Source organism: Nomascus leucogenys, chromosome 17 (genome assembly GCF_006542625.1).
Source record: "Nomascus leucogenys isolate Asia chromosome 17, Asia_NLE_v1, whole genome shotgun sequence".
Taxonomy (NCBI): Eukaryota; Metazoa; Chordata; class Mammalia; order Primates; family Hylobatidae; genus Nomascus; species Nomascus leucogenys.
This window is the reverse complement of record NC_044397.1, coordinates 38866231-38892023: the sequence shown is the minus strand read 5'-3', so window position 1 is coordinate 38892023 and position 25793 is coordinate 38866231. Positions and strand designations below refer to the sequence as shown.

Here is a 25793-nt window from a genome sequence, read left to right as displayed (position 1 = left end):
AGCCCGGGCAACATGGTGAAAACCCCATCTCTACTAAAAACACAAAATTAGCCGGGTGTGGTGGTGCGCATGTGTAATCCCAGCTACTCGGGAGGCTGAGGCAAGAGAATGGCTTGAACCTGGGAGGGAGAGGTTGCAGTGAGTTGAGATTGCACTACTGTACTCCCGTCTGGGTGACAGAGCGAGACTGTCTCAAAATAAATACACGCCCACACCAGGCCGGGCTTGGTGCCTCACTCCTGTAATCCCAGCACTTTGGGAGGCCAAGGTGGGTGGATCTCTTGACCCCTGGAGTTTGAGACTACTCAACATAGTGAGTAGTGCCTGGGCAACAGAGTGAGACCCTTGTCTCTACAAAAAGTAAAAAGTTAGCTGGGCGTAGTGGCTGGTACCTGTGGTCCCAGCTACTTGGGAGGCTGAGGTGGGAGGATAGCTTGAGCCTGGTTGGTCAAGGCTGCAGTGAGCTGTGATCGCACCACTGCACTCCAGCCTGGGCAACAGAGTAAAGACCTTGTTTCAAAAATACAAACATGTAGCTGGGCGTGATGGCTCACGTCCGTAATCCCAGCACTTTGAGAGGCTGAGCCAGGCAGATCACCTGAGATCAGGAGTTTGAAACCAACCTGGCCAACATGGTGAAACCCCGTCTCTTCTAAAAAAAAAAAAAAAAAATTAGCCAGGCATGGTGGCGCATGCCTATAGTCCCAGCCACTTGGGAGGTTGAGGCAGGAGAATTGCTTGAACCCCAGAAGCGGAGGTTGCAGTGAACCAAGATTGTGCCACTGCACTCCAGCCTGGGTAACAGAACAAGACTCCGTCTCAAAAAAAAAAAAAAAAACTTGGATGCATACATACATACACATACACACCTACATGCGTACATACATACCAACCCCAGGTCTGATGCCTGTCCTGAGTGCCCACCAGACCCTGCCCCCAGCACTCAGCTTGGCTACCATCCACCAACACCCCCCAAGCACATTCTGACCTCTTAGGGGCAGGGGTGGGCCGTTTATCCCAGAATCCCCGCATCATATCAGGCTTCTCCCTGCAGTTCTCTTGGAGGGAGGGAATTAACCAAATCATCTGTCCCAGGGTTCCTGCCTCCTTCATTCTCCAGCCCCCTCCCCAGATTCTTAACACTTTCCAGGCCCTGCAGGTCTCAGTCCCCCACAAGCCGTGATCAAAACCCCCAGTATGCCAAGCCCAGGAGCCCCAGATCTCCCAGATGGTGAGGAAGGGGGATCCCCAGATGGTTCACCCCAGGAGAGTGAGCAGGCACCTGGCTCGGCCACCCCTGGAGATTGTGGTCCCTTGAGACAGGGCACGGGGAAACTGTCTCCCTGGTGGAGGTGGGGAGCACCATCCTGGAGGGCCAGGGCCTGATGGGGACAGGGATGCCTTCTGCAGTGGCGACTGTGGTGGGCCCCGACCGCCCGGAGGGGCAAGGCTGGGGCAGGGTGGCCCTGGACTTGGCTGACAGGTGTCATTTCCTGCTTCCCTTCACAGCTCAGACAAGGGCAGCATGTCTGAAGACTGCGGGCCAGGTGAGAAGGAACAGGGCCCACTATGTGTGTCGTGGGCCGGGAGGGCAACCACCAGCCCTACCCGGCAGCCTTGGGGAGGAGATCAACTCAGCCCATGAGCCTGGAGTGCTAATGAGCCTCCTCTGCCCACCTGCATACCCCTGGCCTCGCAGCGCGGAGGTGCAAGGCATGCTGGGAGCTTACTGGGGTCGGGGACATGGAGAGCTGGGTGCTGGCATCACCACTGCCTCCTGTCAATGCCCAGACCCAGGCTCCAGGTTCTTGGCCCAGCAGCCTCCCCTCTGGGGGGCCTCAGTCACCAGATCTGTAAATTGGAGCCCCTAAGCCTGGCCTGAGGGCTCCCCTGACCTCCAGTTCCAGTCTGGGCAGGAGCCAGGGGGCTGACATGACTTGTCCTAGGTAGGGCCTCAATAACAAGTTACAGACACCAGAATGTTCTGGAAAGACTCACTCTGCCCAGTCAGGCTTGTGCCAGACTTGACAGGATCCTTCCTTTCCACCTTGCAGGAACCTCCGGGGAGTTGGGCGGGCTGAGGCCGATCAAAATTGAGCCAGAGGATCTGGACATCATTCAGGTCACCATCCCAGGTAAGGGATGGGCATCTGACCAACCCTTGCAGAAATCAGGGCCGTACCATTAGCCTCCCAAGGGTCTGCCCTGGTGAAGAAGAGTCCTCCAGGCCACTGTTTCTCTCCATGGATTCTGAGAGCCATCAGTGTATTGTGAATGCTTTTTCTGGCCACATCTGCCCCCTGCATTGCGAATCAGTGTTCTCAGCTCTGACGTTCCAGAAGGTCCCCTCAAACTTCACCTCCCTGGCTTGGCTTGCCTGGGATTTGTGAGGCTGGAGAGAAGAAAAAGGCATGAGTGTGAGGCTCTGAGTTGGACCCTACCCCCTGCCAAGGCTCATTTTCCACATCTTCAGAGGAGAGGGTAGATTTGGGCGCTGGAGCCTCAGTATGGGGTGACTGTTAGAAGCGAAGAGGGTGCCGGGCACAGTGGCTCATGCTTGTAATCCCGGCATTTTGGGTGGCTGACACGGGAGGATGGCTTGAGGCTAGGAGTTCAAGACCAGCCTGGGCAACATAACAAGACCCCCATCTCTACGAAAAATACAAAACATTAACCAGATGTGGTGGTGTGTGCCTGTCGGTGTAGCTTCTCAGGAGGCTGAGGCAGGAGGATCACTTGAGCCCAAGAGTTGGAGGCTGCAGTGAGCTGTGATCCCACCACTGCACTCCAGCCTGGGCAACAGAACGAGAACCTATCTCAAAAAAAAGAAATGGCTGGGTGCAGTGGCTCACGCCTGTAATCCCAGCACTTTAGGAGGCCGAGGCGGGTGGATCACCTGAGGTCAGGAGTTAGAGACCAGCCTGGCCAGCATGGTGAAACCCCATCTCTACTAAAAATACAAAAACAAGCCAGGCGTGGTGGCTCACGCCTGTAGTCCCAGCTACTCAGGAGGCTAAGGCAGGAGAATCGCTTGAACCCGGGAGGCGGAGGTTACAGTGAGCCAAGATGGCGCCACTGCACTCCAGCCTGGGCGACAGAGTGAGACTCCATCTTGAACAACAAAAAAAAAAGAGATAGAAAGAAAAGGACTGTTGTCTGTGGGGAGACTGGGCTGGGTGGTCCCTGAGGGACTGTGACAGGAGTATGACAGGCAGAAGACACCCATGTCATTTGGAGTTTTGTCTTCAGACCCCTCGCCAACCTCTGAGGAAATGACAGACTCGATGCCTGGGCACCTGCCATCGGAGGATTCTGGTTATGGGATGGAGATGCTGACAGGTAAGAAATGGACCTGGGCTGGTGGTGCTTGGGACTCAGCTCTCCAGGGTGCAAACGGAAAGGGGTGGGCCAGGCAGTCCCCAGGCTTTTCTTGGTGTCAGCCATCTCTAGTAGAGGAAATATATGCCTGACCCTAATCCAAGGCTGGGTTCCTTTTGGAAACCTCAAGTAGGCTCTATTTATTTATTTATTTATTTATTTATTTATTTATTTATTTCGAGACGGAATTTCACTCTTGTTGCCCAGGCTGGAGTGCAGTGGTGCAATCTCGGCTCACCGCAACCTCTGCCTCTCGGGTTCAAGAGATTCTCCTGCCTCAGCCCCCTGAGTAGCTGGGATTACAGGCACCCGCCACCACGCCCGGCTAATTTTGTATTTTTAGTACAGGCAGGCTTTCACCATGTTGGTCAGGCTAGTCTTGAACTCCCGACCTTGGGTGATCCACCTGCCTCGGCCTCCCAAAGTGCTGGGATTGCAGGCATGAGCCACCGTGCCCGGTCATAGGCTCCATTTATAACAAGGCCCAGCATCCTTCCCAGGAGCCACCTGTTGGGATTAATTTGTCCGTTTATCCAACGACTATTTATTGAGCATCTGTTGTGTACCAGGTCCTGTGTAAGGGGCTGGAAACAAAGCAGTAAACCAAGCAGAAGTCCCTACCTCCTGGGGTGCACATCCTCCTGTGAAGAGATAGATGGATAGTAAGCAAATAAGTAAAATAGGCAGGGTAAGGTGGCTCATGCCTGTAACCCCAGCACTTTGGGAGGCCAAGGCAAGGGGATTACTTGAGGCCGGGAGTTCAAGATCAGCCTGGACAACATAGAGAGACCCATCTCTTAAATTTTTTGAGATGGAGCCTCACTCTGTCGCCCAGGCTGGAGTGCAGTGACGCGATCTCAGCTCACTGCAATCTCCGCCTCCCGGGTTCAAGCACTTCCCCTGCCTCAACCTCCTGAGTAGCTGGGATTAGAGGCACCCGCCACCACGCCTGGCTAATTTTTTTTGTATTTTTAGTAGAGACGGGGTTTCACCATGATGGTCAGGCAGGTCTCGAACTCCTGATCTCAAATGATTTTCCTGCCTCAGCCTCCCAAAGAGCTGGGATTACAGGCATGAGCCACCACGCCCTGCCTCAACAAATATTTATTGAGCACCTGCTGTGTACTAGGTCCTGCGTAAGGGGCTAGGGAAAAAGCAGTGGACCATACAGGTGTCCCCACCTGCTGGGGTACACATCCTCGTGTGGAGAGATAAACAGTAAGCAAACAAGTAAAATAGGCAGGGCAAGGTGGCTCACACCTGTAATTCCAGCACTTTGGGAGGCCAAGGTGAGGGGACTGCTTGAGGCCAGGAGTTCAAGACCAGCCTGGGCAACATAGCAAGACTCCATCTCTACAAGATTTTTTTTTTTAATTGACTGACACAGTGTCTCACACCTATAATCTCAACACTTTGGGAGGCCAAGACAGGAGGATTGCCTCAGCCCAGGAGCTTGAGACCAGCCTGGGCAACATGGTGAAACCCTATCTCTACAAAAAATACAAAAATTAGTTGGGCCTGGTGGTGCATGCCTGTAGTCCCAGCCACTTGGGAGGCTGAGGTGGGAGGATTGATTGAGCCCAGGAGGTTGAGGCTGTGGTGAGCCGTGATGGTGCCACTGAGCAAGACCCTATCTTAAAATAAATAAATAGGTCAGGCACGTTCGCTCACACCTGTAATTCACCAGTTTGGGAGGCTGAGGTGGGCAGATCACTTGAGGTCAGGAGTTCAAAACCAGCCAGGCCAGCATGGTGAAACCCCTTCTCTACTAAAAATACAAAAATTAGCTGGGTGTGGTGGCAGGTGCCTGTAGTCCCAGCTACTCAGGAGGCTGAGGCAGGAGAATCACTTGAACCCAGGAGGCAGAGATTGCAGTGAGCCAAGATTTTGCCACTGCACTCCAGCCTGGACGACAGAGCAAAACTGCCTCAAAATAACTAGATAGATAGATAGATGATAGATAGATAGATAGATAGATAGATAGATAGATAGATAGATAGATAAAAATCAGACAGGCACGGTAGGACCTATGTGTAGTCCCATCTACTCAGGAGGCTGAGGCAGGAGGATCCATTGAGCCCAGGAGTTGGAGCCTGCAGTGGGCTATGATGGTGCCACTGCACTCCAGTCTGGGTGCCACAGTAAGACACCATCTCAAAAAAAAAACAAAAATAGGCCAGGCATGAAGACTGAAGACTGCATAATCCCAGCACTTTGGGAGGCCGAGGTGGGCAGATCACCTGAGGCTAGGAGTTCAAGATCAGCCTGGCCAACCTGGTGAAACCCCATCTCTGTTAAAAAGACCAAAAAAATTAGCTGGGTGTGGTGGCAGGCACCTGCAGTCCCAGCTACTTGGGACACTGAGGCAGGAAAACCTCTTGAACCTTGGGAGGCGAAGTTTACAGCCGAGATCATGCCACTGCACTCCAGCCTGGGCAACAGAGTGAAACTCTATCTCAAAAACAAACAAATAAACAAAAAAAGGCAACAAGGATGGATGCTTAGGATATAACACTAAGCAAAAGAAGAAAAATTGATTGTGCTTTGCTTACAACTGTGTTGCAAACGTAATCACTGGGGAAGAACAAGGGTATAGCCAAACAGTAGCAGTGTTAGGCAAAATGATTTGCCTTTTTTATTTTCTAAATCAGTTATGATGCACTTCTAATACTTTGGTAATGAAGAAAAAAATATGATTTGTCCAGCACAAACTGGGCATGACCAGACTTGACAACAGTTTGTGGTGTAGCTATCCAGAGAGTTTGGTTGACACCAAGCTCAGGCTGAGATGACAGCATGGCGTGGCGGCTAAGGAACTGGCACGGTGCCCAGCTGGGTTTGCAGTGGCCTTAGAAAACACCATAGAAGCCTCCATGCAGCACTCACAGCCAGAGGCTGGGTGGCACTGCAGGGCTGGGGGCCTTGGATGAGCACAGCATCATTGCTGTTTGTTTCACAGAGCAGAACACAGGCTCAGCAAGGCTCATCCACCTCCCCAAGGTCACACAGCCTTGGGCTGGAAAACGTGTTTCCTATGCAGGGCTTCTTCCCAGGCACCCCAGTCAAACCTGATGAATTAAGAAAATTCTGGCTGGGCGTAGTGGCTCACGCTTATAATCTCAGCACTTTGGGAGGCCAAGGCGGGTGGATCACCTGAGATCAGGAGTTCAAGACCAGCCTGGCCAACATGGCGAAACTCCATCTCCACTAAAAATACAAAATTAGCTGGGCATGGTGGTGCGCACCTGTTATCCCAGCTATTTGGGAGGCTGAGGCAGGAGAATCACTTGAACCCAGGAGGCAGAGGTTGCAGTGAGCCAAGATCACACTATTGCACTCCAGCCTGGATGACAAGAGCAAAACTCTGTCTAGAAAAATAAAAAAAAAAGAAAAAGAAAATTCTGATGGTAGTACATACCTGTAATCCCAGCTACTCAGGAGGCTGAGGAAGGAGAATGGCTTGAACCCTGGAGGTGGAGGTTGCAGTGAGCTGAGACTGCACCACTGCACTCCCACCTGGGTGACAGAGTGAGACTCTCTCTCAAAAAGTACAAAACAACAACAAAAAAAGAAAATTCTGAGATGTCCAGGACCACCACAAATTAGAGGATTTTGCATATGTGTGCTTTGTCTGTTTACTCATGTATGATATGAAACAGTTAAATGATACAGAACTGTGTAACACATTGAGCAGGTACAGTGGCTCATGTCGGTAATCCTAGCACTTTGGGAGGCCAAGGTGGGAGGATCGCTTGAGCCCAGGAGTTCGAGACCAGCTTGGGCAACATGGCGAAACCCTGTCTCTACAAAAAAATTTTTAAAAGCAGCCAGCCGTGGTGGTGCATGCCTCTAGTTCCAGCTACTGAGGAGAATGAGGCGGGTGGATTGCTTGATCCCAGGAGTTTACAACCAGCCTGGGCAGCAGAGCAAGACCCCATCTCTACAAAAAAATAAAACAATTAGCTGGATGTGGTGGTACCTACCTGTAGTCCCAGCTATTCAGGTAGCTGAGGAGGGAGGATAGCTTGAGCCTAAGAGGTTGAGGCTGTAGTGAGCTGTGATTGCACCACTGCACTCCAGCCTGGGAAGAGCAAGACCCTGTCTCTTAAAACAAAACAAAAAACTATGTAACACACGAAGGAAAAAGCTCCAATCACATCCTCCTCAGGCAATCACTAGTATTCCTAGCATCTACCCTTTGTATGTTTTTATCTGTGTGCTAACTCATGTGATGACTGTTTTAAACAAATTGTCCCTTGTATTCTCACCTGGAGGTTTTTTTGTTTGTTTGTTTGTTTGTTTTTGAGACGGAGTCTCACTCTGTTGCCCAGGCTGGAGTGCAGTGGCATGACCTCGCTGCAACCTCCGCCTCCCAGGTTCAGGCGATTCTCCTGCCTCAGCCTCCCGAGTAGCTGGGATTACAGGCATGCGCCATCATGCCCACCCAATTTTTGTATTTTTGTGTTTTTAGTAGAGACACTGTTTCCCCATGTTGGCCAAGCTGGTCTCAAACTCCTGGCCTCAAGTGATCCACCCACCTCAGCCTCCCAAAGTGCTGGGATTACAGGCGTGAGCCACCGTGCCCAGCCGAGGACTTTGTCTTGTACCCACGTGTCCTCAGTGTCTAGCTTGGGAGATGCACGCAAAATGATCTCAGCCTGCTTTCGTGTGAAGGCCAGGGTAGGCACCTGTATGGAATCGGGGTCCCTGATCCCATTGGAGTGGACGCCATGCTTCAGAGTTGGGGCCCCCTGGCCTGCCATTCCCCAGCTATCTGGCCTGACGTCGGCAGTGCATGGCTTAGGAGATGATGAATGTGGCTTCCCGGCATCCTCTGTTCTCTTTTAGACAAAGGCCTGAGTGAGGACCCGCGGCCCGAGGAGAGGCCCGTGGAGGGTGAGGCCCTGTCTACCCCCGACATTTTACGCCCACCCCCACCCCATCTCTCCTCCCCTGCCGTCCACCTCCCCTTGGCCTCTGGGTCTCTTCCTTCTCTCCACCTCATCTCTCTCCAGCACCCTGGTTTGGGGGTGGGAATCCTGTGGGCTGCATGATATGGGAGGAGATTTAAGGACTTGTCTTCTAGAACCAGGAGGTTCCTGGTCAAAGGTGAGAGCAGTTCCCACTGCTAAGGAAAATTGTAAACCTTTGTTTTTATTACACACCCTGCTGCTTTCCACAAAGGTTTTAAGAGTGGGAACTGAGCCTCCTCTATCTGAACAGGTAGAATAGAGGCCTCAAAGCACAAAATTGGCTTTGTGTCCAGCAGACACGCCCATTCTCAGGAACGTAAGAATTCCCTCCCTGCTGAGAATGGAAGTAGGACAGAGAGAGAGGGAGGCCAGGGTGAGGGTGGGTCTGTTTCATCTCTGTAGTATCCTGGAATGGAATGAGTGTCAGAGGAGAGAATTGTAACTTCCCCAAACCCAGCCTGGCAGGAGGTACCATGAAGTCTTAACACAGTTCCACTGCCACCTGGTGGCAGCCTGCTCAATTTGCAGGCTTAGCTTGTACCCACTAGTTCTGTCACATACTATACTCAGTCACGTACTCAGTCACATGGTTAGTCACATACCTAGAAAGACCCATGGTCACTCCTAGTCCACAGAACCTTCCAAATCTTCATTCAGGCTGGCGGCACCCTAGATTTGATTTCACAAACAAGAATGTGAGCCCAGGAATTGTGGACCTGTCTGCGTGTGCCATTTCTGAGGAAATAAGTTACCCACCGCTACTGCCCCAGCCTTCCCCCATTCCAAGATCCCACCACAGGGCCAATCTTGGTACCAGCAGAACAGGAGCATCAGCCAAGAGGCTGCCACCAAAGAGCCTCAACAGACTGCCTTTTGCCTTCCAGACAGCCACGGTGATGTGATCCGGCCCCTGCGGAAGCAGGTGGAGCTGCTCTTCAACACACGATATGGTGAGCAAGAAGTGGAACAGGGTCTGGGGGCATCCCAGCCCCCTCCAGTTGCCCTGTTTGCAGAAGGGCTTTGGACGCATCCCCTTGCCTGTTCCCATCCCAGCTGCTCTCTGGGCAGGGACAAGGGAGAGAGAGAAGGGAGGAGCTGGGACCCATCATGAGGATGGGGACACTAGAGAGGCTGCCACTCAGGCTCCCTGGCTCACTCACTCACACTCTGCCTCAGCCGCAGGTTGGAGAGGCCACTCCCTCCCCTGTAATATCTCCAGCCCTCAGCCCTCTGCCCTCACCCTCACCCAGGGTCCAAAAGAAGACTCATAATAAGAAGATAAGATAACCTCAGTGGTGTGCCGGGCATGAGGCAAGGTGCTTCCCCATGTTCTTCTTTTGTTTTTCTTCCCCCCCCCCCACTTTTTTTTTTTGAGATGGAGTCTCATTCTGTCGCCAAGGCTAGAGTGCGGTGGCGCAATATCAGCTCACTGCAACCTGCGCCTCACGGATTCAAGCAATTATCCTGCCTCACCCTCCCGAGTAGCTGGGATTACAGGCGCCCGCCACCATGCCCAGCTAATTGTTTGTTTTTTTTTGTTTTGTTTTGTTTTGTTTTGAGACGGAGTCTCACTCTTTCGCCCAGGCCAGAGTGCAGTGGCGCGATCTCAGCTCACTGCAAGCTCCGCCTCCCGGGTTCACGCCATTCTCCTGCCTCAGCCTCCCGAGTAGCTGGGACTACAGGCGCCCGCCACCGCGCCCGGCTAATTTTTTGTATTTTTAGTAGAGATGGGGTTTCACCATGTTAACCAGGATGGTGTCGATCTCCTGACCTCATGATCTGCCCGCCTCGGCCTCCCAAAGTGCTGGGATTACAGGTGTGAGCCACCACACCCAGCCTGTATTTTTAATAGAGACAGGGCTTCACCATTTTGGCCAGGCTGGTCCACCCACCTCAGCCTCCCAAAGTGCAGGGATTACAGGCGTGAGCCACTGCACCCAGCCCCTCGTGTTCTTGTATCCCATCTCACAAAATCCCCATGTCCTAAGACCCACTTTACAGATGAGGAGAACTAAGGCCTAGTAAAGGGGTGTGACTTGTCCAAGGCCCCACACTACTCAATGGCAGAGATCGGTCTCATTCCAAGGCGTGGTGTTGGGCTGCATGTGGGGTTGCTTATGGTGGCAGGAGGGACACTTGGGGGGCCCTTCTGGAAGGGTGAGGCCCAATGGACTTAGGGGGAAGCAATGCCGAATCTCAGCAGCCATTAGTGGTGGCTTCTGTGCTGCCTGGGCATGAGGGCATGGATCCAGCCTGGGCCTTGGGGTAACCGTGGGTTGAGTTCTTATCCCCTGGCTCTGCTGTTTAGTGGCTCTGTGACCTCAGACAAGTCACGTCCCCTCTAAACTCCAGGTTCCTTTCCTGCAGGCTGGGGGGGCCACTCTTTCCACCTCCCAGGAAGGCTGGCAGGCCCTCAAAAGGGCTCTGGCAGCTTTGCCCCCCACACAGGCACAGGACACAGGGGTTGAGGCTCCTGGCCCCGTGGCACCGGGTGGCCTTACAGCAGCCATGTCTCTGCAGCCAAGGCCATTGGCATCTCGGAGCCCGTCAAGGTGCCGTACTCCAAGTTTCTGATGCACCCGGAGGAGCTGTTTGTGGTGGGACTGCCTGAAGGCATCTCCCTCCGCAGGCCCAACTGCTTCGGGATCGCCAAGCTCCGGAAGATTCTGGAGGCCAGCAACAGCATCCAGTTTGTCATCAAGAGGTAAGACCCGACCAGGTCCGTGGGAGACAGCACCAGGCCTGCTCAGCACCCAGGGGCAGAAGCAGCACCAAATTGCTATCAAGCGATTCTTGTGCCTCAGCCACCCAAATAGCTGGGACCACAGGTATGTGCCACCATGCCCAGCTAATTTTTTGATTTTTTTTTTTTTTTTTTTTTTTTTTTTTGAGACAGAGTCTCACTCTGTGTCCCAGGCTGGAGTACAGTGGTGCGAACTTGGCTCACTGCAACCTCCGCCTCCCGAGTTCAACTGATTCTCCTGCCTCAGCCCCTTGAGTAGCTGAGACTACAGGTGCGCACCACCACACCCAGCTAATTTTTGTATCTTTAGCGGAGACAGAGTTTCACCATGTTGGCCAAGCTGGTCTTGAACTACTGACCTCAAGTGATCCAGCCACCTCAGCCTCCCAAAATGCTGGGATTATAGGTATTAGCCACCGCACCAGGCCTTTCTTTTCTTTCTCTCTCTCTCTCTTTTTTTTTTTTTTTTTTTTGACAGCAAGGTGTTAGATGGGTTTGGCTGCAGTTGGCAGACACGAGGCTGCCCAGGCCTGCCAGACCCAAAGCCACCTAGCTGACCCCTCTCACAGTCTCAGGAGAACAGTGTTCAGTTTGCCCAGATGCAGAATGGGAATGTCCCATTAGCTCATGGGTTCTCCAGGCTGGAGTGTTAGTGTCCTGGGCCAGGGGCTGGGGGCGGTGCCCCATCGTCCCAGGATGGGAAAGTCCGGCAGCGGCTTCTCCAGGCTCTTTCTGTTTCTTTGAGCATGTTGTGTTTTTGCCAGCGAGGGCCCGGGGCAGCACCCGTGGATACACCCTGTGTGCCCAGCTAGGATAAAAAGTCCCTTTGGAGAAGGTGGTGGCAGTTATTGAGTAAAAATGTGGTTGGGGGATTTCAGGAACAGTGGCTCATGCCTATAATCCCAGCACTTTGGGAAGCTGAGGTGGGAGGATTGCTTGAGCCCAGGAGTTCAAGATCAGCCTGGGCAACATAGCAAGACTCTGTCACTGCAAAAAAAAATTTTTTAACTCTGGTGTGGCAGCACATGCCTGTAGTCTCAGCTACTCAGGAGGCTGAAGCAGAAGGATCACTTGAGGCCAGGAGTTCAAGACTAGCATGGGCAACATAACGAGACCCTGTCTACAAAAATTTTAAATTAGCTGGGCATGGTGGTGCACACCTGTAATCTCAGCTACTTAGGAGGCTGAGGTGGGAGGATCACTTAAGCCCAGGCGGGGTTTGGAGGCTCCAGTGAGCTATGATTGCACCTCTGCACTCCAGCCTGGATAACAGAGCAAGACCCCTCCTCAAAAAGATAAAAAAACAAAACAGGGAATGGGAGGATCATATTTCCATTTTGTGTTTGTTACTTCTACGTTACTGTAATAGCACACGTTTAGGCTTGGTTTACGGCTGGGCACGATGGCTCATGCCTGTAATCCCAGCACTTTGGGAGGCCAAGGTAGGCAGCCACTTGAGGTCAGGAGTTCTAGACCAGCCTGGCCAACATGGTGAGATCCCATCTCTACTAAAAATACACAGATTAGCCAGGCGTGGTGGCTCACGCCTGTAATCCCAGCTGTAAGCTCTCTGTCATCAGGAGACTGAGGCACGAGAATCACTTGAACCTGGGAGGCGGAGGTTACACTGAGCTAAGATCGCACCACTACACTCCAGCCTGGGTGACAGAGCGAGACTCTGTCTCAAAAAAAAAAAAAAAAAAAATTAGACTTGGTTTGGTTGAAAGCAGCAAGAAAGAAGAGACTCTTAAGGGTTTGTTCCTCCAGGGGAATAGATGGTTCTCAAACTGGGAGACTCACAGTGGCGAGGAGATCCTCTGGGACAGGGAGCTCTACTGCAGGGCCTGCTCTATGCCAGGAGGGAGGCTGCTGCAGATAGCAAAAAGCTACGCAACAGGGCTGGAGAGCAAAAGTCGTGCTTTGTGCAATAGAATCAAAGGCTTCAGCAGGCCAGATGAAATGCAGCCACATGCCCAGTGTGTCTGGGCATATTAAAAGGAAGATTGAGCCGGCATGGTGGCTCATGCCTGTAATCCCAGCACTTTGAGAGACTGAGGTGGGCAGATCACTTGAGATCAGGACTACTGAAAGTACAAAAATTAAGGCCGGGCACGGTGGCTCATGCCTGTAATCCCAGCACTTCGAAAGGCCGAGGCAGGCAGATCACCTGAGGTTGGGAGTTTGAGACCAGCCTGACCACCATGGAGAAACCCCATCTCTACTAAAAAATACAAAATTAGCCGGGCGTGGTGGCGGGTGCCTGTACTCCCAGCTACTTGGGAGGCTCAGGCAGAACTGGCTTGAACCCAGGAGGCAGAAGTTGCAGTGAGCCGAGATCATGCCATTGCACGCCAGCCTGGGCAACAAGAGCAAAACTCTGTCTCAAAAAAAAAAAATTAGCGGCCGGGCACAGTGGCTCACGCTTGTAATCCCAGCACTTTGGGAGGCCGAGGCGGGCGGATCACGAGGTCAGGAGATCAAGACCACGGTGAAACCCTGTCTCTACTAAAAATACAAAAAAAAAAAATTAGCCGGGCGTGGTGGCGGGCGCCTGTAGTCCCAGCTACTCGGAGAGGCTGAGGCAGGAGAATGGCGTGAACCCAGGAGGCGGAGCTTGCAGTGAGCCGAGATCGCGCCACTGCACTCCAGCCTGGGCGACAGAGCAAGACTCCGTCTCAAAAAAAAAAAAAAAAAAAATTAGCCAGGCATGGTGGCATGCACCTGTAATCCCAGCTGCTCGAGAGGCAAAGACAGGAGAATCGCTTGAACCGGAGAGGCGGAGGTTGCAGTGAGCCGAGATCGCACTCCTGCATTTCAACCTGGGGGACAGAGTAACACTCTTGTCTCAAAAAAATAAAAAAATAAAGAGGGAAGATCGCATTTCAGGTGGTTTAAGGATAAACTCGTGATAGACATATAGCCCATCAGATGTGTGAAAACAGGGAAATAAAGATTCACAAGAGAATATGTGTAATTATAGTACAGTAATTGGCTCTACTATATACATGTATAGTACTGTACTGGTTGAAGGAGGGCTTCCTTCAACAAATTCCCAGCCTGAGCAACGTGGTGAAACCCCATCTCTAGGGAAAAAAAAAAAAAAACATTAGCCAGGCTTGATGGTGTGCACCTGTAGTCCCAGCTACTTGGGAGGCTGAGGTGGGAGGATTGCTGGAGCCAGGAGGTCGAGGCTGCAGTGAGCCACGATTGCACCACTGCACTCCAGCCTGGGTGACAGAGTAAGACCCTGTCTCAAAAACAAGTTTTTTTAAATTTTAAAAAAAATACATTCTGTCCAGGCATGATGGCTCACACCTGTAATTCCAACACCTTGGGAGGCCCAGACAAGAGGATCGCTTGAACCCAGGAGTTTGAGAGCAGCCTGGGCAATGTATCAAGACCCCATCTCAAAAAAAATTTTTAAAATTCTCACACCTGTAATCCCAGCACTTTGAGAGGACAAAACAGGAGGGTCGCTTGAGGCCAGGAGTTCGAGACCAATCCGGTCAACATAGCGACCCCATCTCTATTTTATTTTTAAAATTAAAAAATTAGCCAGGTGCAGTGGTATGTGCCTGTAGTCCCAGATAATTGGGAGGCTGAGGTGGAAGGTGGAAGAATCGCTTAAGCACAGAAGGTCCAGGCTGCAGTGAGCTATGATGGCATCACTGCACTCCAGCCTGGGTGACAGAGCAAGACCTCGTCCCTTTAAAAATACAACCGGGCATGGTGGCTCACACCTGTAATCCCAGCACTTTGGGAGGCTGAGGCAGATACATCACTTGAGGTCCAGAGTTTGAAACCAGCCTGGCCAACATGGTGAAACACCATCTCTACTAAAAGTACCAAAAATTAGCTGGGCGTGGTGGTGCACACCTGTAGTCTCAGCTCCTCAGGAGGCTGAGGCTCGAGAATCACTTGAACCTGGGAGGTGGAGGTTGCACTGAGCTGAGATCGCATCACTTCACTCCAACCTGGGTGACAGAGCGAGACTCCTTCTCAAAATAAATAAATTAAAAATATATATATAATATAGAAATATATATAATATATATTATATTAATATATATAATATATAATATATAAATATTTATTTATTATAATAAATATATATTATTTATTATAAATAAATATTTATATATAAATATTTATATATATAATATTTAATAAATATTTATATATAATATATTTAATAAATATTTATATATAAATGTTTATATATAAATATATATTATATATATAAATATATATATAATATATATATATTAAAAAACACAAAGAGACAAACAAACTAAAAAACCATCCTGGGCACTTGCCAGGTCCCAGGCTTGCCGCCCAGCAGTAAATGCCACCAAGTCCTGCCCTGGAGCTGCCGATGTCACCCAGACAAAATCAAAATATCATGTCAGGTAGAGATAACTGCTGTGACAGGATATAATGCAGAGTGAGGGGGAGAGAGAGACAGGAGGAACCTGGATAAGGAGGTGACATTGAAGCGGTGACCCAATGAAGGGAGAGGGCCAGCCAGGTGCATAAAGAGTGTGGGAGCAGGCCAGGTGCGGTGGCTCACGCCTGTAATCCCAGCACTTTGGGAGGCCGAGGCAGGCAGATCACGAGGTCAGAAGTTCGAGACCAGCCTGACCAACATAGTGAAACCCTGTCTCTACTAAAAATGCAAAAAATAGCAGGGCGTGGTGGCGCATGCCTGTAATCCCAGCTACTCAGGAGGCTGAGGCAGGAGAATCGCTTGAACCCAGGAGGTAGAGGTTGCAGTGAGCCGAGATTGCGCCATTGCACTCCAGCCTGGGTGACAGAGGGAGACTCTGTCTCAAAAAAAAAAAAAAGACTGTTGGGACAGAGAAAAAGTCATGCAAAATCCCTGAGGCAAGAATGTGCTTGTGTGTTTGAAGGCTCGCAAGGTGCCCTTGTAGCTGGTACAGGGTGAGTGAGGGAACGATGGTGAGGTTGAGGCCCAAGAGGTAGCAGGGGACCAGGCGTGTGGCCCACGCCTGTAATCCTAGCACTTTGGGAGGCTGAGGCAGGAGGATTGCTTGAGCTCAGGAGTTTGAGACCAGCCTAGGTAATATAGTGAGACCCTATCTCTATAAAAAAGAAAAATAGGCCAGGAGCGGTGGCTCACGCCTGTAATCCCAGCACTTTGTGGGGGTTGAGGAGGGTGGATCACCTGAGGTCAGAAGTTCGAGACCAGCCTGCCCAACATGGTGAAACCCCGTTTCTAAAAATACAAAAATTAGCCAGGCGTGGTAAGGGGGGCCTGTAATTCCAGCTACTCGGGAGACTGAGGCAGGAGAATTGCTTGAACCCAGGAGACAGAGGTTGCAGTGAGCTGAGATCACGCCCCTGCACTCCAGCCTGGGCAACAAGAGCAAAACTCTGTCTCAAAATAAATAAATTAATTAATTAATAGGTAGCAGGGGCCAGATCACATGGATTTTGGGCCAGCTTAATGAGTTTGAATTTTATTTTATTTTTTAAAAATTCTTAGAGACAGGCTCTCATTCTGGTTTGTTTTTGTTTTTGTTTTTGCTTTCAACACTCACTCCCTCAAACCATAAACCAGGGGCACCCGGGCAGCTTGAGGTTAGGTGCCAATTCAACAGCAAGTCCTCATGAATGACATTTTTTATGGTTTTGTGCAGAGACACCTTGTGCTCATGAGCATTGGTTTTTGGTTTTTGTGATTGCTTTTTTTTTTTTCTCTATTTTTTGAGACAGAGTCTCACTCACTCTGTTGCCCAGGCTGGAGTGCAATGGCGCGATCTTGGCTCACTACAACCTCCGCCTCCCAGGTTCAAGCGATTCCCCGGCCTCAGCCTCCTGAGTAGCTGGGATAACAGGCGTGTGTCACAATGCCTGGCTAAATTTTGTATTTTTAGTAGAGACGGGGTTTCACCATGTTGGTCAGGCTGGTCTTGAACTCCTGGGCTCAAAGCAATCCCCCTGCCTCAGCCTCCCAAAGTGCTGGGATTACAGGTTGAGCCACTGCTCCCAGCCTTGAGCATTTTTTAAAGTCACGATGGCTTTCTCCACCTGTCATTTGGAAAGGGAGGCAGGTTAGCGCAGTGGCCGACGGGAGAGGCCGTCTGGTGGGTTTGAGGCCAGCTCCTCCTGTTACTCCCTGTGGCCTTGGCAGCCGGCTGTGCTGTTCTATTTAAGGAGAAGCACTGTCGCTACTCTGGCCTGGGACTCAGGGACTCTGCCCAGCTTCTGCCTCTCTAAGGTTACTGCTGAGTTCTCCCATAAAGAGGAGGGGCCTAAATGCAGTCCGAAGCCTTTTCTAGCTCCTGAGACTGTGGTTCAAGGTAGGGCTATGCTTCCCCTCCCAGCCCTGGCCCCGCGACCCCAGCTCTGTGCCTGGCACTGTACAGAAAGAAGCCTAAGAGATGCCCACCGCCAGAGCGGGCACCAAATCCTCATCTACTGGGGACCCCAGGGGTGCCCTCCCTGAGAGTTTGGCCTGTGGGCTCACTCCCAGGCAGAGATTCCTCAGAGTTGCTGCTTGATTACCCCTGTGACAGAGAGCTCATTACCTCTCCAGGCCTATTACCTCTCCGCTCCATATCCCACCCTGCCATCCCCCGACAGCCGCCCTCTGGCCAGCATGATTTTCCCAGTGTCCTGTACCCACCACAAACCCCAGCCCCCCAACAGGCTTGCTCTAACAGGACAAATTGTGCTGAAGACGGAGACTTTAGAAGCAGTGCAGTATGATAAAGAAGGTTGATTCATGTCTGGGCAGGGCTTTCTGGAGTCTGGAGCTAAAGACATTAGTATAATATAAAGCTGGGCTTGGTCACTGGCGCTTCCGACTGCAGTGACACAGCAGCTCTCAGACGTGAGCCGTAGATCTCAGACCTTTCCAGAAGCTTGGAGTTCTTGCTACGTAGTGGGCCCCAACTGTTTCTACTCTTTTCCTTTCTTTTCTTTCATTTCGAGACAGAGTCTTACTCTGTCACCCAGGCTGGAGTGCAGTGGTGCTATCTCAGCTCACTGCAACCTCCGCCTCCTGGGTTCGAGTGATTCCCCCCCTCAGCCTCCCGAGTAGCTGGGATTATGGGCACCTGCCACCACGCCCAGCTAAGTTTTGTATTTTTAGTAGAGACGGGTTTCACCATGTTGGCCAGGCTGGTCTCAGACTCCTGACCTCAAGTGATCCGCCCTCCTCAGCCTCCCAAAGTGGTGGGATTACAGGCGTGAGCTGCTGCACCCGACCTTGTTTCTAAACTTTAAACCAGCTCCACGGGAGGCCCCCTGAGGCCACCTGTTCCAATCCCAGGCAGTGACAATCGTGCAATGTCCCTGGAGCAGGAGTGAGATATCAGACGGACCTGTTTAGGACTGGGCGGGTCTCACTCCCAGCTGGATCCTTCAAGCCCAGCGCAGCCCCCCAGATTCCACATGTGGGGCGGCAGGGACTCCAGGCCTAACTGTGTGGAGCCAGGAGGGTCCATTGCAGGGATGTGCAGACCGAGGCCCAGAGAGGAGGGCTGGGCAGTCCCAGAGATGCTTGGAGGGACCTCTGTGATAGCCCCGCTTATGTTTTCCAGGCCCGAGCTGCTCACTGAGGGAGTCAAAGAGCCCATCGTGGATAGTCAAGGTACCCAGCGCGGGGTCGCGGGCCATGGTGTGGGCGTGCAAGGGAGGGCCCCAGGCCTCTGCCACCAGCCCCTCTTCCTGCTGCCTCTGTCCTGCTCCCATCCTGGCCCTGGCATTCTCCCCACACCCCTGCATTGGGTTTCCCCTAACGATGCCATCTTGGGTCCCAGGAACTGCCTCCTCACTTGGCTTCTCTCCCCCTGCCCTGCCCCCAGAGAGGGATTCCGGGGACCCTCTGGTGGACGAGAGCCTGAAGAGACAGGGCTTTCAAGGTAAGGTTGAGCTCACGGGAAGGTCTGTTGTCCCAGCACCAGGACCTTGACCTGGTTTGGGTTTGGAGGGCCAGGCTGGAAGTGGGGAGGAGCTGGCCCCCAACTTCAGGGCCTAAGGGACCAGGCAAGCCAGGTTGGCAGCCCAGGCCCGGCTGTACCCTGCCAGCTCTGTGTTAGAGACTCCAGGGGAGAGGGGGTGCCTACAGGTGGATGGTGGGGGGAATTGGGGGATGGGAGGGTACAGGGCCCAGGAGCCTGCCTGCTCCCTCCCTGCCCCACCCCCAGAGGTAGCTGACACGCCCACTCCTTTTTCAGCAATTAGCTGTGGTCTTAGTGCTTTGAAATCAGAATAGGAGCCAGACTCGGCACCTCACGCCTGTAATCTCAGCACTTGGGAAGGTCAAGGCGGGAGGATCGCTTGAGGCCGGGAGTTCAAGACCAGCCTGGGCAACATAGAACCAATCTCTATGTCTATTTTAAGAAAAGAAATCAGAGGCCAAGTGCAGTGGGTCACGCCTGTAATCCCAGCACTTTGGGCAGCCAAGGCAGGTGGATCCCTTGAGGCCAGGAGTTCAAGACCAGCCTGGCCAACATGGTGAAACCCCGTGTCTACCAAAAAAAATACAAGAATTAGTTGGGTGACGTGGCGTGCACCTGTGATCCCAGCTACTAGGGAGGCTAAGGCGGGAGAATCGCTTGAACCCGGGAGGCGGAGATTGCAGTGAGCCGAGATCGTGCCACTGCACTCCAGCCTGGGTGACAGAGCAAGACCCTGTCTCAAAAAAAAAGAGAGAGAGAGAGATGGTGGTCTGGGATCCCTCCAGCACATGCTGGCACTTGTCTTTGTTTGTTTGGATGGAGTTTTACTCTTGTTGCCCAGGCTGGAGTGCAATGGCGCAACCTCAGCCCACTGCAACCTCTGCTTCCCAGGTTCAAGCAATTCTCCTGCCTCAGGCTCCCAAGTAGCTGGGATTACAGGCACACACCACCACACCCAGCTAATTTTTGTATTTTTTTTAGTAGAGATGGGGTTTCACCATGTTGGACAGGCTGGTCTTGAACTCCTGACCTCAGATGATCCACCCACCTCAGCCTCCCAAAGTGTTGGGATTACAGGCGTGAGCCACAGCACCCAGCGTTTTTTTTTTTTTTTTTTTTTGAGCCAGAGTCTTGTTCTGTCCCCCAGGCTGGAGTGCAGTGGTACGATATTGGCTCCCTACAACCTCCACCTCCCAGGTTCAAGGGATTCTCTTACCTCAGCCTCCCGAGTAGCTGGGATTACAGGTACGCACCACCATGCCTGGCTAATTTTTGTATTTTTAGTAGAGATAGGGTTTCACCACATTGGCCAGGTTGGTTTCCAACTCCTGCCCTCAGGTGATCCTCCCACCTCGGCCTCTCAAAGCGCTGGGGTTACAGGCATGAGCCGCCACGCCCGGCCACACTTGGGGATTTTTAATGAACACTTTCTGGGTGAGGGTGTCTCGGTGTCTGATGCCTGTAATCCCAGCACTTTTGGAGGCTGAGGCAGGCAGATCACTTGAGCTCGGGGGTTCGAGGCCAGCCTGGGCAACATGGCAAAACCCCATCTCTACCAAAAACACAAAAAAGAAATTAGCCAGGTGCAGTGGCGCATGCCTGTGGTCCCAGCTACTCAGAAGGCTGAGGCAGGAGAATCGCTTGAGCCTGGGAGGTGGAAGTTGCATTGGGAGCTGCCAGGCCCGTCCCCTGTGTCTGTGGGGACTGCCCATCCTCCACCATCTGCTGGATCAGCTGGGCTTCCGTTCCCTCCGTTGTCTCCAGCCCCCTAGTGACTTCATGAAGCCCCCACCCCCTGCCCACCAGCCCAGGGCACAGGACTCCGCACTCTATGATGTCCCTCCCCTCCGGGGCTTATTTATTGGTTTGGTGGTTTTCAAATGTCATCAATTAACTTAATTTCCAACTCATCACTGTTGTGGCAACAGTGCATGTCCTTCTGAAAAAAACACATCTCCATCAAGACGTCAGTACTGAAGGACCTGAGGGGCCCACTCCAAAGATCCTTTAATTGCCGGAGAAGGAGTTCCCCATAATTAGAAAATCATCTTCCTTAAAAGTCACCAAGTGCCTTTTCACTGAACAGCCGAAACCCATAATCGTTTTGCGCTTTGCAGAAAATTATGATGCAAGGCTCTCACGGATCGACATCGCCAACACGCTAAGGGAGCAGGTCCAGGACCTTTTCAATAAGAAATACGGTAAGCAGTGCAGAACCCCCGGGGAGGGACACGCAGCTGCTGTGCGCAGAGAGGTGGGAGGCTTCCCAGTTCCAGCCGAGGGCATTTCTGGGGAAACACTTCACCCCTTTACATGTATTTCTTGAGCATTTACTACATGCCAGGCACTGTCTCAGGCACTGGGGATATTGCTGTGAATAAAACAGACACAGTCCCTGTACTCATGAGCCTTGCAGACCAATGAGGTGAGATACACTTTCAACAACTACACACAGAATTTAATAGACAGGGGCCCGGCTTGGTGGCTCATGCCTGTAATCCCAGCACTTCTCACTCTGTCACCCATGCTGGAGTACAGTGGCGTGATCATGGTTCACTACAGCCTCAAACTCCTGGGCTTAAGCAATCCTCCTGCCTCAGCCTCCCAAGTGGCTGCCCTTCTACAGGCATGCACTACCATGCCCAACTATTTTTTAGAAATTTTTAGTAAAGACAGGGTCTTGCTATGTTGCCCAGGCTGATCTCGAACTCTTAGACTTAAGTGATCCTCCTGCCTTGGCCCCCCACAATGCTGGGATTACAGGCATGAGCCGCCATGCTGGCCTTTTTTTATGTTCTGATCGAATAGCTCAGATTGTAATGCCTATACCTTTCCACGGTGCTTCATGAGAGCTTTCTCATACTATTCACTCTCCTGCACGCATGTCTTTCCATCACACCCCTGCAATCCCATGTACATACACCCCACGCTGCCTCTCACTCCTGATGGGCAGGACCCTGCCTCTTGCCCACAGGGGAAGCCTTGGGCATCAAGTACCCGGTTCAGGTCCCCTACAAGCGGATCAAGAGTAACCCTGGCTCCGTGATCATCGAGGGGCTGCCCCCAGGAATCCCGTTCCGAAAGCCCTGCACTTTCGGCTCCCAGAACCTGGAGAGGATTCTTGCTGTGGCCGACAAGATCAAGTTCACAGTCACCAGGTACTCAGGGAAGGGTGAGGGTGAAGAGGGAGGACGAGCTCAGATGGGGGCTTGCACCTGCGAATCCTTAGCCTTTCCCTAGGTCCTGCCCTCCCCCCGGACAAGGCGGCTCTCCTGGCACCATCCTGGGTCCTGGGAGTGGCTGGAGAGGGACTGCAGGCCAGCCCGAGTGCAGGGAGCCCTTCAGAAGTGGGACTGGTCACCCCACCATGGCAAGGGCAGCCTTCAAGGGCATCTTCACCCTCTTCAGCAACACCCACTCACTGCACCCCCAGCCCCCGGGAAAGTTATTCAGCCCCCATCAGAAGGATTTGCCCAAGGTCCCAGGGCCAGCCAGGGCAAAGCCTGCACAAGGCCCAGGTCTGCGTCCTGCAGAGTGACACTGCCAATGCCAGCACCCGGCCACATCATCTCAGTGTCATGTGCATACAGAGCCCCAGGGCAGCTTGTTAAAATGAAGACTCTGCTGCTGTAGGTCTGGGGTGCTCCCAGGGGAGACCGAGGCCACTGAATCCCAGGGGTGTCTTCCTCATCCCCCAGGCCCTCCCCATGACACCCGTGCCTCTGTTTCTCTTCTAGGCCTTTCCAAGGACTCATCCCAAAGCCTGGTAAGAGGCACTGGCTGTGGAGGGGGCACTGGGAATAGGGCCCGGTCATGGTGCTGGGAGCTGGCGCTAAGCCTGCTGTGGGGCACAGGTTCTGGGGTCTGGGAATAGAAGCCAGGCCCCTGCCTTTCTTTGTTTTGTTTTTTTTTTTTTCTGAGGCAGAGTCCATCTCTGTCACCCAGGCTGGAGTGCAGTGGCTCGATCTCGGCTCACTGCAACCTCTACCTCCTGGGTTCAAGCGATTCTCCTGCCTCAGCCTCCTGAGTAGCTGAGATTACAGGCAATTGTCTCCATGCCTGGCTATTTTTTGTATTTTTGGTAGAGACAGGGTTTCACCATGTTGGCCAGGGCGGGTCTCAAACTCCTGACCTCAAGTGATCTGCCCACCTCGGCCTCCCAAAGCATTGGGATTACAGGCGTGAGCCACTGCACCCGGCCTAGGCTTCTGCCCTTCTGTTTAGCCACCTTACCTGGGCGCCTGCCCCAGGTAGATGGAGGAAGGCCAAGCTTGAATGTGGCCCCAGATCCTGGGGCAGAGAAAGGGGTGGTGGCGCCAGTGACTTCTAAGTGTTACCCAGTCTGGGTTCAGGAGGGAGGGGCCAGGCCGGGTCAGTGCACCTGCTCCTCCTGATAAAGGGGGTCTGGCTGACCTCAGTGAACAGATGAGGTTGGAGGCGAGTGGGTTCCTAACCACAGAAAGAGGGGTATCTGGGTCTGCATGGGGACCACAAGCATGTTGGTAAGATGTGGGTGGTGCCTACCCTGCCTTAAACAGTGCAGCGCCTCTCCTGACCCTTTTTTTAAAAAATATTATTTATATATAGATAGATATATTTGGAGAGAGAGAGACCAAGTCTCACTTTGTTGCCCAGGCTGGAATGCAATGGCACTATCTCCACTCACTGCAAACTCCACCTCCCAGGTTCAAGCTATTCTGCCTCAGCCTACCAAGTAGCTGGGATTATAGGTGGGCACCACCCTGCCCGGCTAATTTTTGTATTTTTAGTAGAGCTGGGTTTCACCATATTGGCTAGGCTGGTCTCAAACTCCTGGCCTCAAGTGATCCTCCTGCCTCGGCCTCCCAAAGTGCTGGGATTACAGGCATGAGCCACCACACCCGACCTCCTGACCCTTTTTAAGGCACCCATCCACTTCTGTTTCCACCATGGACTGTGTCCTGGCCTCCCAAACCCAGATTTGCAGGGGCTGTCCCTGCGGGGCGACATGCCACTTGGTGAGCACTAAGGGCTGGCTGGAGCGTCCAGGGTGGGCCGGGCACAGTGGCTCACACCTGTAATCCCAGCACTTTGGGAAGCCAAGGCAGGAGGATCACTTGAGGTCAGGAGTTCAAGATCAGCCTGACCAACATGGTGAAACCCCATGTCTATTTAAAATCCAAAAATTAGCCAGGTGTGGTGGTGCACACCTGTAATCCCAGCTACTTGGAAGGCTGAGGCAGGAGAATAACTTGAACCCGGGAGGCAGAGGTTGCAGTGAGCCGAGATCGCGCCACTGCACTCCAGCTTGGGCGACAGGACAAGACTCTGTCTCAAAAAAACAAAAAAAAAGTACTTAGGGTACAGTGATATGGCGGCTGCCGACGGGCCATGGGAACCCCCAGAAGGGGGATCAGGAGGGTGAGGGGTAGTTGGAGAGGGTTTCCTGGAGTAAGGAAGGCCCTGCTTGGGCCTCAGGGGAAGATGGGATTTTGAGAGGCAGAGAGGAGGGTGGGTTGTGTTTGGCGGGATGAACAGCAGGGGTTGGGGGGTTCACTGGATGCCAGAAGTGTGTTTCCGGAGCTCTCGGAGGGGCAGAGTGGTCAGATGATGTTGGAAAGGTGGAGACAGTGGAAGCTGCAGCAGCACAGTGCAGTGAGTGTGGCTCCGGAGGACACCGGCTGAGAGGTCACTGGGTTTCTGGCCCTGCGCTGGATGCTTTATGCGGGTGCCTTTCACGTGTATTTCTGGAGGTCCTGCTGGGGCAAGGCGGTATTCTAGGAACTAGAGTTACAGTGGAGTGCAGACAGAGGAGGTATCTTATTTAGTCTTCATAGCTAGGAGGTAGACGCTAGAGCCCACCTTACAGAGGGGGAAACTGAGGCTCAGTGTGAGTGACGTATTAATACTCTGTATCCCAGGGCTAGCAGGTGGCCGTGGCCTCAGCCCTCAGGGACGGACCTGCCAGCCCCTTTCCAGGTATTGGCACCCAAGCCAGGTATCTGCCTGGAGAACCAGCTCCACACTTACTCATGCCACTAGTCATGCTGGGCTGGGAACATGTCCAGGCTCCTGGGAGTCTCCGAGGGTTCACCAGAGGTCACTGAGTGCTACTCCTGCACCAGAATGGGCTTTTCTCAAGCCCTCCCTCGCACAGTCCCCAAAGCCTGGCCTGGGCCAGCACCGGCAGTTCCAGGGTGAATCAGAGTGGAAGCTGGGGTCTGCTGGGGGAGGCAGAGGCAATAGCAGGCCCCTTCATCTGGAGGCAGGTGTCCCAGGGCAGGTGGAGGGGTGGCAGGTAGTTGCAGAGAGGCAGGTGGCTAGGGACAGTGCCCAGGAGTCAGCCTTCAGGGTCCCAGGCAGTATGTGGGCCATGAGAAAGCGCCATCTTGTTCAAGTCCCTGTACCAGCCTGACTAGCCGTGGGAATCTGAGCCTTCACTTCCTTACCGCTAAGATGGATAAGCATACCTGCCTCGCCATGTGATCTGAATATGGAAAAAGATGGGCAGTGCTAGGTGAGCTGGGAGGACTATTTTCCCCCAATTGCCCCCTTTTTCTTTTTTTTGAGCTGGAGTTTAGCTCTTGTTGCCCAGGCTAGAGTGCAATGGTGTCATCTCGGTTCACTGCAACCTCCGCCTCCCAGGTTCAAATGATTCTCCTGCCTCAGCCTCCTGAGTAGCTGGGATTATAGGCGTGTGCCACAGCATCCGGCTAAATTTTTGTATTTTTAGACACCCTAACATGGTGAAAGGCCAGGCTGGTTGGCCAGGCTGGTCTCCAGCTCCTGGCC

At 52.6% G+C, this 25793-nt stretch overlaps 1 protein-coding gene across 6 annotated transcripts in view; it reads left to right on the top strand.

The window, feature by feature from the left end:
- GTF2IRD1 (GTF2I repeat domain containing 1) overlaps positions 1 to 25793 on the top strand; it is a 150608-nt gene that overhangs the window by 83274 nt on the left and 41541 nt on the right. For 4 of the 6 annotated variants that reach the window (XM_030796244.1, XM_030796240.1, XM_030796242.1 and 1 more), the window contains exons 12-22: positions 1510 to 1547; positions 2055 to 2135; positions 3250 to 3339; positions 8227 to 8274; positions 9236 to 9301; positions 10872 to 11055; positions 18663 to 18712; positions 18927 to 18983; positions 21140 to 21223; positions 21997 to 22180; positions 22760 to 22788. In XM_030796244.1, coding sequence (XP_030652104.1) covers positions 1510 to 1547; positions 2055 to 2135; positions 3250 to 3339; positions 8227 to 8274; positions 9236 to 9301; positions 10872 to 11055; positions 18663 to 18712; positions 18927 to 18983; positions 21140 to 21223; positions 21997 to 22180; positions 22760 to 22788 — 911 coding nt within the window. Of the gene's footprint in view, positions 1 to 1509; positions 1548 to 2054; positions 2136 to 3249; positions 3340 to 8226; positions 8275 to 9235; positions 9302 to 10871; positions 11056 to 18662; positions 18713 to 18881; positions 18984 to 21139; positions 21224 to 21996; positions 22181 to 22759; positions 22789 to 25793 lie in introns of all 6 variants that reach the window. The other 2 variants (XM_030796243.1, XM_030796246.1) reach the window with 2 other exon arrangements.